Raw genomic sequence first — 17,285 nt, 5'->3', positions numbered from 1 at the left:
GGCACTCACTGTGGGGGTAATCTTTAGCTGGCCCTTTACACCCAGGAAACACGAGCGGGGATTTGAACTCACAGACACTGGACTCCCAGCCAGGCTCTCCTCCTCACTGTGCTATACCAGCTGCGTAGCATACACTAAGCAACTGTAATTCCATGAAAGGTAGAAGAGGGAAGACATTAATACTATTGTCATTTCTATCCCAAGTATGCCAGTTTCCTCTCAAGCAAGAATAGGGAACCTGATTGGGATCAATGGGAGTTGGAATCCATGTGCAATTGGACTCCATCTCCCATCAACCCCAGCAAGCATGGTCAATAGTTAAGGATGTTGGGAGTTGGAGAGCAACAACATCTGAAGGGCCATATGTTCCCTATGCCTGCCCTATGGCTTCATCCCAAAGCTTAACTTTTCTAATAATTTTTCTTGCTTGGTATCATATAAGTCCAGGTGTTGCTCTTGACCCATAAAAGTAGCAGATGTGAGATGCATCCTAACAACATGTTTTCTTCAGCCGTTCTGCTCTGTTCTGCACAATACTCTGAGGGGTTAATTTTGAACCCTCTAATTATCTCATATTATGGTGATCCTCTTTCTTTCCAGAGATTTTCAGTGATCACTCATAATCAGTTAAGATGAAAATACATATAAAACATGTCTATACCTTTCAGAGTTTGGGGTGGCAGTTTGTTGACAGGCAGAACTATTTTGCAGGCCAAATAGCATTGCCACTGTTATATTAGGAGTCAGGAGGATGCTGAAACTGATTTGTTCTGAATGGGCTAACATTTGAAAGCAATGGATTAGCCTGGAAGAGTGGGTTTTGCTCAGGAGAAAGGAATTCATGCTTATGCGCAATGCTGTTTTTGTTGCTGTGGCTATTGATGTTACAGCTGGTGTTTCTTCCCCAAACTGAGAGCAAGGCATCCCCCATTACGTGTAACATGAGAGATCCCATCCAGATCCCACATGAGTATTATGAGCAAGGTGACTTCATCATTGCTGGTATCTTTTCTCAGTTCTTCTCCTTTTTTAACACCATGACCTTTGATCAACACCCCAATGAAATGTTTGTTGAAGAATCTATGTAAGGAACTTATTTTTTTGATGACATGTCCATGAGGATAGAATTAGGAGATAATTATAATTCCTAAACATAGATAATAATGTTTAGAAATAAGTCTTTGATTTTTGAAAACATATATAGAGAGAATTATTTTGAGTTTTATTGTTGATGTTTGATTGAGTTTTATTATAGATGTATTTGTACACCCTTTTCATAGGTATCCCTTCCTCTGCTCTGCATTTTGTCTTTCCTTCCCTTTATCATATCTACAGTCCCTGATCTGTCCATTGAATACCACCCCATCTGTCTGTCTCTCATTTCCATATGGATCTGAACACTGGTTTTAAAAATGTAGCTATGGTAATGTACAGACTAACCCTTTTCAGGCATTACTACATTGAAGTGCCAATGCTGGTATAGCAGGGCTGTAGGACCGCCCATTTAGACCTGCCCTCAAGGTCACACAAATCTTCCTGGATGTTCATGTGATGTGAATTCACTTTTGCAGTGGGGAGTCATTTGAGACAAGTAAAAACACGCAGCCTTGCAGCCGCCTACTCTACTGTGTTGCCTCTTCATGTCAGTAATGCCTGAAGACTCCTCTGTAAGAATAATATGGACTGGATAAATAGTTCATGAAGTCTAGAATATTTATGAATTATAACCTGCACTCTCATTTCAGTGTAGTGATTAAAAACTACCAGCATATCCTGACCTTCATCTTTGCAGTGAAGGAGATCAATGAGAATCCCACAATCTTACCAAATGTTACATTGGGATTCCACATCTATGACAGCTACTTCAATGAAAGGTTGACTTATCAGAACACTCTGAACCTTCTATTTAGCCTGAATGGGGTTGTCCCCAACTTTAAGTGTGACACACAGAAGAATCTGATAGCTGCCGTTGGAGGACTTGACTCTGAAACCTCCTTCTACATGGCCACCATCTTGGGCATCTACAAGATTCCACAGGTAGGACATGAATGTGAGGCACATGACTTTCATAACCCCGACAGACCTCCCTTCCTTGTATGCTCAGAACTGGCATAAGCATGTGTGAATATATGAAGGAGAGAGTACTTCTGCTAACAAACTGGATGAAAGGTGCCATGTCTAGTATGGGTTGAAGAAAAAGTCCCGAGAAGGGAAAAAATCCTATTTCTCCCTTTGATCCAAATAATCTGTCGAATTATTCCTATCTGTTAGGATTAGAGATAAGGGAGTGATTCAATTCAGTTCCCATTTAATGGTGAATCTTCCCGATTTGCACTTTCCAAAAAAATGCACAAATCAAAACACAACCATCCTTTGAAATTTGCACTATTCGGAATTTGCAATGTAATTCTCTAGCCAGGAAATGCATAGCATGTGCACATAAATGCATCTATTCATGAAAATAACAGACAAAAATGCATTACATTAGGAAAAATGCATTGCAAAAGTGCTTATATTAAGCAAAAGTGTTGGTTTTTCTTTGTCCTCTTCAATTCCTTTTGATATCCTGATCCCAAAATCAATTTTTCATTTTGAAGATTTGTATTTTTTAATGGTGACATTGCAAATTAAGGTCCTTTTCACCCCAGCAATCTAGCATTTGATCCATGCTATGATAGTATGGGGCAGGGAACAGTGGGGGTTAGTGGGAACACTTCTGACCAGCAATGACTAGGGAGGCTTGTCATCCCTAAGGGAGTTGAAAGTGGCATATCTACCAATTACTAACAAAGAGTGGGGGGATGGTTTAATGGATTCAGAATTAGGTAGAGATGGTCCAAATTCTATACACTCAAAGAAAATTTCCAGGCTTTTTTACAAGTAGAATGATGGGTGACAGCCGTGGAATTCCCCACCCCGTGTTGTTTATGGTGGTGGGTCATATTTTTTCATCAAATATGTCAATATCTTATTTGCCCACTCTATCATCTCCCCAGTAGAATTCTTGAGTGCATACAGAGAGTCAGTATGCTTTGTTGCAAGTACTCTGTATCATCCTTCCAAGAGATAAGGAGGATTATATCACAAGGGATGAGATACAGCTGTGAAATAAAACAGTTGTCTGTATAGGCTCAGGGATGCTGTAGAAGTGTGCCTCACTCTCAAGAAGACAGTCAAAGACATTTCAGTCTCTGAATGGCAGACCAATACCATTGTCCCCATGAATTTAATTTGCTTAATCATCTTGGGCATGTCTACACCAGTTCCCTCTCTTCTGTTATAAAGGGAGCTTAAAATGGCAAGTGAATGGAAATAGAAAACACTTTAATCAAAATAAAAAAAACCTCTTTAATCAAAAAGTTTCACTGAAGTACATTTCTACAAATCTGTATAAACAGAAATATGTGCAACCTGAAAGAGGATGAATAAAATAGGTGTCTTGTGGAGTATCATGCCAAATTGTAAACAGCATAGGAAGGAACACAGAAAGCTGCTTTACTCTGAGTCAGACCACTGGTCCATCTAGCTCAGTATTGCCAACACTGACCAGCAGTGGTTCTCGAAGACTTCAGACTGGGGAGTTTCCCAGTCCTACCTGGAGATTCCGGGGACTAAACCTGGGACCTTTTGCATACAAAACATGTGTTCTACCATTGGGCATAGCTATTCCACTAGTACACACTTGGAAACAAAGAGTGGGAGACAGAAACACCAGCAAGTAAGTTCCTTCCTTACAGCGCATGAAGGAGAGTGAGAACCTCCATTATGTCATTTTTGCATATAGTTCCAGGTACTGTGGATCAAAATTTAAGCCACCCTAACTTACACTGGGCATTCCAAGGTCATGGCAGAGCAAGGATAGACTTACACCTATACCAAACTCCTTTCACCTCAGTCACATGACCTAGCAACCCAGTGGAACATAGCTGGCAAAAAGGGCAGTGTAAGTCAAATTCCTCCTGAATGTAGTTTGGAATGAGATAACATATGCCAGCAAAACCCATGAAGATGTAATTTACACTAGCTTTCTAAAGTTAAGATTGCTTTGTTAGGCTGCAATCCTATGTCAGAATATTCTCTCTCACACACATAGTTCACTTTATAAAAAAAAAACAAGACAAAAATATCAATAACGTTGAAACAGATGTACAGATATACTTAACAGTATCAGCAATACATACATAATTTACCACATTTTATATAACAGTTTATAATGGATCGAATAAATGTTACACATTCATGGACATACGTACACTATTTTCCTATACACAATAAATGGTTTCCTCCCTGTTAAGAAATTTAGTATTTGTTTTTCCTCCATCATTCTGTCATTTTTTTACATAACTGCACATTCACATGCATAGGAGAAATTGTTCTCATTCTCCACTTCTTAGTACAACTAAATTACTAATTCCACTCCGCTCACCCGCATGAAGCCTGGGTGGGGAGACCGCAGTTGCGGCTAGGGGACAAAGCCACAGCTGCCATTTCAGAGGAGGGCAGCATCGTGCGTTGCACATAATGTGCGCATGTAATGCATTGCAAGAGGGGGCAGAGCACCAGGGGCTTATTTAAGCCCACGCTGCCCCTCTCTCCTCCTCTTTGGCTCATGATGCCCACCCTGCCCTCCCATATTTATGGTGTGATCTGGGTCACTTTGGGGCTGAGTAGGAATTTTTATCCTGCCCACCCTGGTTGGTGGGCAGGTTTTTTGCCTGTTCCACACTGTGGGGATGGGAGGGAATTGGGTTAGAGGGTGTCATGATTAGTAGGTGGTTTTGGCTAAGTCGGCTAATTTGGCAAGCTTAAAAGTTTTATGCCACTGGTGTGGGCATGTTTGTGGGACATGGATGTAGTAAGGTGTGGGAAGGGAAGTAGGTAAGGACAGCTAGGTGGCCCCCTTAGGCACCTTTGGAGGTGATTGGTGGTTCTGGAGGCCTGTCTTTCAGGGCTTTATGGCCTGAGGGCAGGATGAGCTGCTTTTGGGGCCAACTTACCTCATCCACCCAGAGTTGTATGGCCCTGGGGGGTGGTGATGTGGGAAGGCCCCCCTGCTCACCTACTAGGTGTGGCCAGAGCAAGGGGTAAGCAAAAGGGGCTTGCCCTTGCCCCAGCAGGAGCTGGTCACCCGAGAGCTGTATGGCAAGCTGCTTGCTTATAGACAGTTCCCGCACTTAGGTTTCTCCTCTGCAGGTCGCTTTAATGGGTTTGTTATAGTTTAATAAAGTGGCCCTTTGTTCAACCCAAACTGCTGTTGTCTGTGTTTTATTTTGCCCCTCAGCCGCAACTGTATACATAACCATTTCTTGAAAATTTGCAGACAAATATCTTGCATAAATGCTTTTGTGCCTAGGATTGTGCTGTTCCTCTGTGCTCTAATTTTGACAATTAATTTGATTCTTCATAGGTCTCTTATTATTTATTTGGTCGTTCTCTGAGTTCTAAAGCCCAGTTTCCTTTCATCTATCGGGTGGTTCCCAATGAAGAGTATCAGTACACTGGAATTATACAACTACTTCTGCATTTTGAGTGGACATGGGTTGGGATCATCACACTGGATGATGATAAAGGAGAAATTTTTGTGTCGACCTTGGTGCCAAGACTATTACAGAGTGACATATGTATTGCATTCACTGACAAGATGCCTCCCCTGACGGACTTCTCTGAAATGCATGAAGTGTATATAAAGACAGAAAATATGCTTCATCTTTTCAAGAACAACAACGCTAAAGCACTTGTTGTATATGCAGAAACTCACTCCACATTGAGTTTGAAATATTTGCTAGTACAAGCAGAAGATATAGTACAGACTCTAGGCAGAGTGTGGATTCTGACAGCCCAATGGGACTTCCCAGCATTACAGTTTCATAGGAACTGGGACATACAAGTCTTCCAGGGAGCCTTGTCCTTTGCCGTTCACTCCACTGAGGTACAGGAATTCCAAAAATTCCTTCCAACTTTAAATCCCCACTCACTCCAGAATGGAGACCATTTTATCAGAGATTTTTGGGAGCAGGCTTTTGACTGTTCATTTTCAGATTTTCATGTAGCTGGAGACAGTGATGGAAGTTGCACTGGAAAGGAAAAGCTGGAGAGCCTTTCGGGACCATTGTTTGAAATGAGCATGACTCCCCAAAGCTATAGTATTTACAATGCTGTCTATGTCATAGCACATGCTTTAGATGCCATGTACTCGTTGAATCCCAAGCATGGAGCAGTGACAGCACTTCCAAGCCCTCAACCATGGCAGGTACTATCTCATTAACCAAAGCATCTTGACCGTCATGAATAGAAAATGCATCATAACATTATGATCAAAAATTGTGACAACTGACCACATGTTGCCCAAAATGAACACTTCCAGTCCTATATTCTCAGCTACTTACTCTGCCAGTTATAGTAGTCCGTGTGTTCCTCTTCTTGTCAAGGGCTTGTGAAAATGGGATCTTTGTTCATTTTCACATGGACAACATTCTCCTGCTTCTGGAAATCAAATGGATCCTCACCTTTCTTTGATCACAAGTTGTGACCTCCTTTAGAAAAGGTCCTGCTCCCCCTCACTTGGATCTCCCCCCACATAACTATTCCCCTTTTTATCTCAGTTATGATTTACTGTTCTGTCTACATGTTTAACACTAATCAAGAAACCCCTCCTATTCCTACTCACCTATCCAGAAAAATACACTAAAATCAGTACAAACAATAGAACTGATCACCAACCCTAACTTAAAACACAAAGAAGGTTTACAGAAAACATGCATTCCCATCATTTTTTCTGGAATGTAAAGTAATGAGCAGGTGCCCTTTCAGTAGCTGGTACTACAGTCAGATGGGGCTTGGAGGACTGCTTTGCCTTGCTTTCTGAAAGAGAAGGAGAGGGGGAAAAGGAAGAGAACAAGTGCATCTTCATTCTCAGCAGCAGAAACTGAAGAACATTTTTAAAGGAAAAACTGTCATGTACTGTATCTTCAGGGTCAGTGAAGTGACCACCTCAGGCTGATACTGGGAGGTCAGTGGCAGCAGCCCTCTTGTTTCTCTTAAGCCCCCTGGACATCCCCCTTTCCTGGAGAACAGACCTGTATATGCTGCACAGACATGTATATAGGTATGCCTGCGGCCTCAGATGGAGGATGCTACTCTATCACCCATCAGCTTCCTGTCCAGTCTACTTCTGAATGTGGAATGGGGGGATATCATCATGTCCTTTGCTTAAGGCAGCAAAATGTCCCAGATCTCCCAATCTGACCAGAGTATTTAATACTGAAAAGTGATTAATGACTGATTCATGCTAATATATTGAATTTCCTATTTGGTGGTTGGTTTCTGGGCCCAATTCTAAGAGTTGGCTCTGACTTGGAAAAATTTGTACAGTCTGGAACCATGATGCCTAAAAAACTACCTTCTCCGATAGCCACTCACTGTGCCATCCCACCCCCCCCACTACCACCATCTGCTACTGTATGTCCCCACCATAACCATATGAAATCCACTGAGTGACTTCACAAAACTAGGGAACTCTCTTCTGAAGCAGAATGGGTTTGCTTACCTCCTTCACTTCTGTGGTTCAGATGACAATTTAAAATGCTGATGCTTCTGAGGGCATTTGGGATAACTGAAAATTAGTGTTTGCCTTGGAGACTCCTGTTGTTTTATGGCTGTTTCTGTTCTAGTTAGATTTTTTTTAAAAAAAAATCTCATTGAATTATGTTTTATCTCTAGTTTTCCATTGGTGGTAAGACCTTGTAGATTCCATTGGATCGAATGGCAGAATTTAAGTATTTTAAAATAAATACGAAGTAAATAAATAAATAAATCTCTGAAGCCCTTTCAGGAGTTAGTTTCCCTCATGAAATTACTGGCTCCATCACTGTCACAAGGCATGCATGAAGTGGGCAACATCTGAAGCAGGGACCCTGCTGTACTTACATAGGCAAGAAGGGGGGCAGTCAGGTTCTAAGTCAGGCAGGGATAAAGCCAACAAGTACATCACTGCTCTCCCTTGCATGATTCTATTCTAATATTGAAAAGGGGTAGAGTGAAATTTGTAAAATTATATATTATTGTACCTTCTATAATGTTGCAAAAGCTGCTTTTACCTCTTTGGTTGTAGCTACATACTTTCCTGAGGAGAATCTCATTTAACAACAGCGCTGGGGACCAGGTGGCTTTGGATGAGAAAGGTGAATTGGAAAGTGGATTTGATATTATAAATTGGGTTACTTTCCCAAACAGATCTTTCTCAAGGGTGAAAGTAGGAAGGATGGATCCATGGACTTCTTCAGGCAGAGAATTCAAGATTAATGAGGATATAATCACATGGCACAATCTGTTTAACCAGGTAGGATCAGATGTGGATGAGTGTTCCAATGTCATTCATAGACAAAATTCACTAACAGGCAAAAACCTTGAGGTTTAATAAGGTATCTATAGCCCACAGCTATTTATATCAAACTTTAAAAAGCAGGGAAACTTCGCAGCTATAGTGAATGCACCAAGGGAGCAGGAGACCTGACCTTCTCTCTGAGATATTGTACTGCCCTACAAATTTGTCAAAATGCAAACACAATTTGGGTTGGTCTTTCACAGTCCAATCCATTTGCTGTGTAGCTAGGAAGAATTTGGTAATTTGATTAAGCAAGCATTTCCGAGTTCAGGACTATAAGTTTTGTAAGGTTTTGTTTTGAAATAAGGTTATGGAAAGCATCAGAATGGCATGGGGTGTATTTTCAATTTAACATTACAGAATATGAAAAAACCACACTGGCTATATTATACAGCCACTCTCGTGGCCGTATAATCCTTTTACCATTTAGAAAGCAAAAGGCCCCAGTTATTGTTACCCTTTCATAAAATCCTTTATTAATTGTTAATATGTGCTGGACTTCCGGGAAGGGTGACTTAGCCTGTGCCTGCTCTTGAGACGGGCTCCTGCCTCAAAAGAAGCTTATTCAGATATATCAGTCAGATTTTTTCTTTTTTTGACTGATTAAACTTCTCCCGGGTAGGGAGAAACGAAGAGATTAACCTCAAAGCCTATTTTTGTTGGGACGACCAGATCTCATTAATTTATGGGACGAGGTCCAGCCGACGAAGGTGGGACGGATTTTTAACAACAAGCTCTATCTGGAAAAGCGAACGTTCATCTTATCTTCTAAGAGAGAACGCACTAACAGGCAAGCACCCTTCTTTCTATATTTTTCTTTTACTTGACTTAAATTGTTGCTGTTTAAAAGAGATTTGCCAGATTGATCGGTTTTTGACATCTCACTGGGGAGCCATAACTTCTCTCTGCTACTCACTAATTAATAGCTTATCTCTGTTTTTGTTGCAAAAAGCTGTCCTGGATTTGCATTCTAAAGATATACACAGAAGAGGGATTTCTATTCCAGATTTTTACTTTGAAGAATATTATATTGTCTGAGACTACTCTCTTTTTGGTCTATTTTATTTTGACGAATCTGTTTTCTGACGACCGCCATTAATTGTTTCGATCCTGGGAACTGCATTTTGTTTACTTAAACATGGAGAGATAAGGCTGTCTGCTCTGTTTATACTGTGATGTCACCAAGTTTGGAGTATTAACCCAATTGTTGCTGAAATAAGAAGTGGTTTTCCTATATTTTTCTTTTAAAATGGCAATTAAGAAAGTGGCTGAGAAGCTGGAAATAACTATGTTTCAGAAAATAATGGATGAGATTGAGATAACGAAACAAAACCTGCGACAGGGTTGTAAGGAGCTGAAAATTGAATTGAGTAAAATGAAGCAGGAGATTAAAGATATAGGGGTCCCTGTGAGAGAGGTGACCCTGGAAGGGGTCCCTATGAGAGAGGAGACCCCGGAGATTGGAACAAACGTGGAACAGGAAAAAGATTTGGAGTCTATGGACTTCAGAAACAAAATTTATTGTTTGGAGACACAGGAGATTAAAGACATAGGGGTCCTTGTGAGAGAGGAGACCCTGGAGACTGGAACAGGGGTCCCTGTGAGAGAGGAGACCCTGGAGACTGGAACAGGGGTCCCTGTGAGAGAGGAGATCCCGGAGATTGGAACAAACGTGGAACAGGAACAAGATTTGGAGTCTATGGACTTTAGAAATAAAATCTATTGTTTGGAACTCAATGTTATCTCTGAAGAAATTAATGAAGATTCTAGAGATAAAGTTATCAATGGCATGGATAATCTTCTGGACTGGAATGATGTGATGGAGCCCAATATAGAGAAAATCTATGGAATTAACTGCAGCCATGTGACAATGGAAAAACTTTCAAGAGATGACCCAGTGTATTTTGAAAAAAAGAACAGAGATATGATTTTACAGCAGTATTTCAGCAACCTATTCAGAATGGATGGCAAGAAAATATTTGGGATAGAGGTAATTCCCATCAGACTCTTACTATATGACTATGGCTTTGACAGCAAGATTATTATGGAATACTGATAATGGAAGATTGGATACTGAAATTACTGGACTTAACAAGACTACTGAAGAATGAAGATGGAAAATGGAACTAATAGGGATAATAGAACAATGGCTACTGAAATTACTGAACCTAACAGATTCTGATGTGATGGATTAATTGAAATGTTTATTTTGACTATGGTTATGACAACAAGATTATCATAATTAGTAATGAGATGGATTAATCGATATGCTTATCTGGAAAAAAAATTGATAGATATATTTCTTAAAGAATTGAAACCTCTCTTTGACTTTTTGTGGAAAGAATAAAGTAATGTTTATGAGATTTGATGATTAAGTAAGATAACTATTGGAGGAAAGTGATTTTATAATATGACTTAAGAGACAGGATTGTTATATATTATAGACTTATAACTGATTTGATCTTTGACAAATGGGAAGTCAATATTTTACTCTTTATTTTTTATTTTTGTTTTTTTTTTCTTTTCTTTTTTTCTTTTTGTTTAACTATTTTTGATTTTGTTTTTTGTCTTTGAATGTTTTATGATTTTGTCTTGTATGTTTTATGAAAACCTGAATAAAAATTATTGGAAAAAAAAAAATTAATTGTTAATATGTGCTAACACATTATTTTGGATAAGGTTCTGCCCTCTAGAAAAATAGAACTTATTATTTATTTATTATTTGATTTATATCCTGCCCTCCCTCCCAGCAGGAGCCCAGGGTGGCAAACAAAAGCACTAAAAACACTTTAAAACATCATAAAAATGGATATTAAAATGCATTAAAACAAAACAACTTTAAAAACATTTTTTTAAAAAGCTCTGAAGACTTTTTTTTAAAAAAAGGTTAAAAACATTTTTTAAAGAAAGGGTTAAAAGCAAATTAAAACAGCTTTGAGATCTTTTAGATAGTAAGCAGTCTATAAATGGAAACAACAACAACAACAACAATAATAATAATAATAAGCGATTCCAACACAGAAGCAGACTGGGATAAGGTCTCAACTTAAAAGGCTTGTTGAAGGAGGAAGGTCTTCAATAGGCACCGAAAAGATAACAGAGATGGTGCCTGTCTAATATTTAAAGGGAGGAAATTCCACAGGGTAGGTGCCACCACACTGAATGTCAATTTCCTATGTTTCTTTCTTTCTTTATTACATTTATATAGCACCCCATAGCCAAAGCTCTCTGGGTGGTTTACAAAAAAGTTGTGCAGAACAGACCTCCTGATAAGATGATATCTGCAGGAGGTCCTCACCTGCAGAGTGCAGTGATTGACTGTGTTATATAAGGAGTAAGACGATTTTTCAAGTATCCTGGTCCCAAGCAGTATATGGCTTTGAACAGCAAAACCAGAACCTTGGACTTGGCTGGTAGCTAATGGGCACCCATTGCAATTCTTTCAGCAGCGGGGTGACATTTTGGCAATACCCTGCCGCAGTGAGCAGTCTTGCTGCTGGATTGTAAAACCTATTCATTTCAAAGGGAACTCAATGGGCCTTGAAAACGATGCATGTTAGTTGGATCATGCTCAATAAAACAAAACAATCAAATCTGTAAGTTACCACACTGGAGTCGAGAGAAGAAGAATGGGGATATCTATCTCTGGGAGATGAGCTCTGCATTCCAATGTAAATAATGGTTGGTGTGCATGCGATACATGTTTTGCACTGCTAAGATGGGCCTTGAAAATGATGCATGTTAGTTGTCTCATGCTCAATTAAAAAAAAATCAAGCGCAGATTGGTTAGGAAAAAAGAAAGAAATAGAAGATGGTAGCGCCCTCGCCTTTGGGACTCCCTAAGTGGCTCCCCAAGGTAAGCTTCTTTATACTGAGTCAGGCCACTGGACCATCTTGTCCACCTGAGAAGTTTCTTTATTATATGTCATTGGCCTTTAAAAAGACATGGGCAGAATGAATATCAGGGTTGGGAAGGCCTCCTTTTTGAGCCATGTACATGAAAGTTGTCATTTCCCAGAAACTGCATGTACAGTGCTCTCTCCCAGGTCTGTGGTGCCATTCCTTTATATGTGACCCATCCTATGAGAATATGTTCTAAACATAGACTATTTTTTCTCCATTGTGTTTATGAATAGATGTCACCCTCTTCAGTGTGCAATGAAAAATGCACTCCTGGTTCTGTTAGAAAAAAGAAAGATGGGAAACCATTCTGTTGCTTTGATTGTGATCTATGTCCAGAAGGGATGATTTCTGACCTCAAGGGTAGGTGATATAAGACATAATCATATCAAGGAAGCACATTAAGAACACATAAAATAAGTAATGGTCAGACAGTATCATCCTTTTAAAAGCAATCATAATTGGGACAGAGATTATTTCCACAGAAAACAAAAATAGTATTTGTTTTGCTTTTAGGTTGGCAAAGCAGTATATAAGGTTCCATCCCATTTGTAAGCCTATTTGTCCCTCTAGCCAATATTATTGATTCTGAGTGGTGTTGGCTCTCCATCAGAAGTAAATTATGTACACTGCCCAGAGAGCCCTTGGGCTGAGGGCGGTATATAAATTAAATTAAATTAAATAAATAAATAAACTTCCTAAGTTTTGCAGCTGTAGAGCAACCTTTTTCATATAACCTCTTATCTGAACTTTTTCGCTTGTGATCACAGACTGATCATGAGTCCTTCTGCATTCAAAGAACAAAGCTGTATCAATGAGCACATCCATTTCAAAGTTAATAAGCAGGTCATCACCTAGACTTAGCAATCCCTTTGAACAATAAATAGCTCCAATTGTGTACAACTTCTGAAGCAAGAAATGTTGCTAGAAAGGATAAGGGCTTAATTTATATTTTAAAAGCTTGAAATATAAATAAATAAATTTTATTTCTAGGCCGCCTATCTGGCCGCACAAGCGGCCACTCTAGGCGGCGTACAAGATAAAGTAAAATACAACATACAAACTACATAAAAACCCAAGAACCAGAATATAAAATGAAACCGAACCCACCCATAGATAAAACCAATGGCACCCAAAAGAAAAAAGCAAAAAAAAAAAAGAGAAAAAAAAGCAGCAAAACAAAAACAAAACAAAAGACAAAAACCCAGGCCACCTCAGCCAGGCGGCTTATGTATCCCTCCAAAGAGGGACAGGTGATGGAAATTAGTCACAGCTGGCTGGGTAGCTGGGACCTGGTCCTGCAGGAGGCACGTCTGCCAGGCAGCAGTCCCACTGGGAAGGGTGGTGGAGGTGGTGTTCCAACAGCAACAGCAGGCTCTCCTTCCCTGGGTGGCAATGTTCTCTTTCTTCCTGCAGGCACTGGGTCTCCCAGGCCACCTCAGCCAGCCAGCTTATGTATCCCTCCAAAGAGGGACAGGTGATGGAAATTAGTCACAGCTGGCTGGGTAGCTGGGACCTGGTCCTGCAGGAGGCACATCTGCCAGGCAGCAGTCCCACTGGGAAGGGTGGTGGAGGTGGTGTTCCAACAGCAGCAGCAACAGCAGGCTCTCCTACCGTGGGTGGCAATGTTCTCCTTCTTCCTGCAGGCACTGGGTCTCCCAGGCCACCTCAGCCAGCTAGCTTATGTATCCCTCCAAAGAGGGACAGGTGATGGAAATTAGTCACAGCTGGCTGGGTAGCTGGGACCTGGTCCTGCAGGAGGCACATCTGCCAGGCAGCAGTCCCACTGGGAAGGGTGGTGGAGGTGGTGTTCCAACAGCAGCAGCAACAGCAGGCTCTCCTTCCCTGGGTGGCAATGTTCTCCTTCTTCCTGCAGGCACTGGGTCTCCCAGGCCACCTCAGCCAGCTGGCTTATGTATCCCTCCAAAGAGGGACAGGTGATGGAAATTAGTCACAGCTGGCTGGGTAGCTGGGACCTGGTCCTGCAGGAGGCACATCGGCCAGGCAGCAGTCCCACTGGGAAGGGTAGTGGAGTTGGTGTTCCAACAGCAGCAGCAACAGCAGGCTCTCCTTCCCTGGGTGGCGATGTTCTCCTTCTTCCTGCAGGCACTGGGTCTCCCAGGCCACCTCAGCCAGCTGGCTTATGTATCCCTCCAAAGAGGGACAGGTGATGGAAATTAGTCACAGCTGGCTGGGTACCTGGGACCTGGTCCTGCAGGAGGCACATCTGCCAGGCAGCAGTCCCAGCAGTCCCACTGGGAAGGGTAGTGGAGTTGGTGTTCCAACAGCAGCAGCAACAGCAGGCTCTCCTTCCCTGGGTGGCGATGTTCTCTTTCTTCCTGAAGGCACTGGGTCTCCCAGGCCACCTCAGCCAGCTGGCTTATGTATCCCTCCAAAGAGGGACAGGTGATGGAAATTAGTCACAGCTGGCTGGGTACCTGGGACCTGGTCCTGCAGGAGGCACATCTGCCAGGCAGCAATCCCAGCAGTCCCACTGGGAAGGGTAGTGGAGTTGGTGTTCCAACAGCAGCAGCAACAGCAGGCTCTCCTTCCCTGGGTGGCGATGTTCTCTTTCTTCCTGAAGGCACTGGGTCTCCCAGGCCACCTCAGCCAGCCGGCTTATGTATCCCTCCAAAGAGGGACAGGTGATGGAAATTAGTCACAGCTGGCTGGGTACCTGGGACCTGGTCCTGCAGGAGGCACATCTGCCAGGCAGCAGTCCCACTGGGAAGGGTGGTGGAGGTGGTGTTCCAACAGCAGCAGCAACAGCAGGCTCTCCTTCCCTGGGTGGCAATGTTCTCCTTCTTCCTGCAGGCACTGGGTCTCCCAGGCCACCTCAGCCAGCCAGCTTATGTATCCCACCAAAGAGGGACAGGTGATGGAAATTAGTCACAGCTGGCTGGGAACCTGGGACCTGGTCCTGCAGGAGGCACATCTGCCAGGCAGCAGTCCCACTGAGAAGGGTGGTGGAGGTGGTGTTCCAACAGCAGCAGCAACAACAGCAGGCTCTCCTTCCCTGGGTGGCGATGTTCTCCTTCTTCCTGCAGGCACTGGGTCTCCCAGGCCACCTCAGCCAGCCGGCTTATGTATCCCTCCAAAGAGGGACAGGTGATGGAAATTAGTCACAGCTGGCTGGGTAGCTGGGACCTGGTCCTGCAGGAGGCACGTCTGCCAGGCAGCAGTCCCACTGGGAAGGGTGGTGGAGGTGGTGTTCCAACAGCAGAAGCAACAGCAGGCTCTCCTTCCCTGGGTGGCGATGTTCTCCTTCTTCCTGCAGGCACTGGGTTTGATTTCCTGCAGTGGTTTGATTTTTAGCATGTATGTGTCTTGTTACCATACAAAAATGTATATTTGGGGGAAGGGGAGAAAAAGTACATGAAATTCTAATTCTAGTGACCTGTCTCAACTATATCAACCTTTTAAGTGTTCCTAGCATAGCTACATAGCCAGAGAGGAAAGGTATAAGGAATTTTCTGTGGGACTAAGAAACTTCCTTTCCAGACTTCCTGAAAGAACAGAGGACTGTCCATGTATGTACACTTGTTTGAGAGATGGAGGTGTTATCATTTTCTTTTCTTTTTCCAGACATGGACAACTGTATCAAATGCTCAGAAAAACAGTATCCAAATAAAGGCCAAGATGGATGCCTTCCAAAGGCTTTAAACTTTCTGGCTTATGATCAAGCCTTGAGCATCGCTCTAACTTTCATAGCACTTTCATTTTCCATGATCACAGCTTTGGTACTAAGAATATTCATTAAATACCAGAACACTCCAATTGTCAAAGCTAATAATCGAGGTCTTACATTCACTCTGCTTATCGCTCTCCTGCTCTGCTTCCTATGTTCCTTGCTATTCATTGGCCATCCTCAGGCAGTGACCTGCCTCCTCCGGCAGGTGGCTTTTGGCATAATCTTCTCTGTGGCTGTTTCTTCTGTGTTGGCAAAAACCATCACTGTGGTTTTGGCATTCATGGCCACACAACCAGGATCCAGGATCAGGAACTGGGTGGGGAAAAGACTAGCAGCTTCTATTGTTCTCCCCTGTTCTTTCATTCAAGCTTTTATTTGTACAGTTTGGCTCTGTACTGCTCCTCCATTCCCAGATTTGGACATGAACTCATTACCTGAAGAAATTGTGGTTAAATGTAATGAAGGGTCTGTCCTTATGTTTTACTGTGTGCTTGGCTACATTGGATTCCTGGCTGTAGTCAGCTTTGTTGTGGCTTTCTTTGCTAGGAACTTGCCCAGTGCTTTCAATGAAGCCAAGTTCATCACTTTCAGTATGTTGGTGTTTTGCAGCGTGTGGGTCTCTTTTGTCCCCACTTACCTGAGTACAAAGGGAAAATACATGGTGGCTGTGGAGATCTTCTCCATCTTGACCTCTAGTGCTGGTTTATTGGGTTGTATATTTTCTCCTAAATGTTATATAATTGTCCTCAAGCCTGAGCTAAACAGCAAGAAGCACCTAACACAGAGAAATATATGAGTCAAAAACCTGAATACTGCTCTTCATCACTCTTGTCTTCAAGATATGTGTTGATTGCTGGAAATAAAATGCTGAAGGAGATGAGTCCTTGTGGGAAACTTACTCACTTGGCTGATGCCTGCAGAATGCAGGTTTTGTCTCTATCACCCATTAGCTGGTAATTCAAAAATAACTCCTCAAAGTGGACCAGAAGTGACATATCCAGAGAGTGAGATAGTTCTGTTATTTTCATATCTATTGGTATATTTCTCTGTCCTCTGTTGGGATCATTGGTTATGCTGGCTGGGGATGATGGGAGATGAAGTTCAACAACATCTGGAGGGCCACAGGTTCCCCACCTCTGGCCTAGAGGGATACAATTCCCCTAGTGTCTAAACTGTCACCTTCATCTGATAGCAAGAAGTTAATGGATACTTCATAATATATATTACAACTGTAATCTTGCCAACAATATGAACATACTATACATAAGACATATAAATGCAGTTTCTAAAATGGACTCATGAGCACAACAA

The 17,285-nt window shown here is 42.0% G+C and overlaps 1 protein-coding gene across 1 annotated transcript; it reads left to right on the top strand.

The window, feature by feature from the left end:
* Window positions 1-941: 941 nt before the first annotated feature.
* On the top strand, window positions 942-16,770 carry LOC133367687 (vomeronasal type-2 receptor 26-like). The gene is made up of 6 exons (XM_061591784.1): window positions 942-1,084; window positions 1,746-2,037; window positions 5,408-6,250; window positions 8,111-8,338; window positions 12,520-12,646; window positions 15,869-16,770. The coding sequence occupies exons 1-6, from the start codon at window positions 942-944 to the stop codon at window positions 16,768-16,770; spliced, it is 2,535 nt and encodes an 844-aa protein (XP_061447768.1).
* The last annotated feature ends 515 nt before the right edge of the window (window positions 16,771-17,285 follow it).

The sequence above is a fragment of the Rhineura floridana genome, chromosome 11 (genome assembly GCF_030035675.1).
Source record: "Rhineura floridana isolate rRhiFlo1 chromosome 11, rRhiFlo1.hap2, whole genome shotgun sequence".
Lineage (NCBI taxonomy): Eukaryota > Metazoa > Chordata > Lepidosauria > Squamata > Rhineuridae > Rhineura > Rhineura floridana.
Note: the sequence above shows the minus strand (reverse complement) of the source record. Positions and strands in the feature narration are given on the sequence as shown.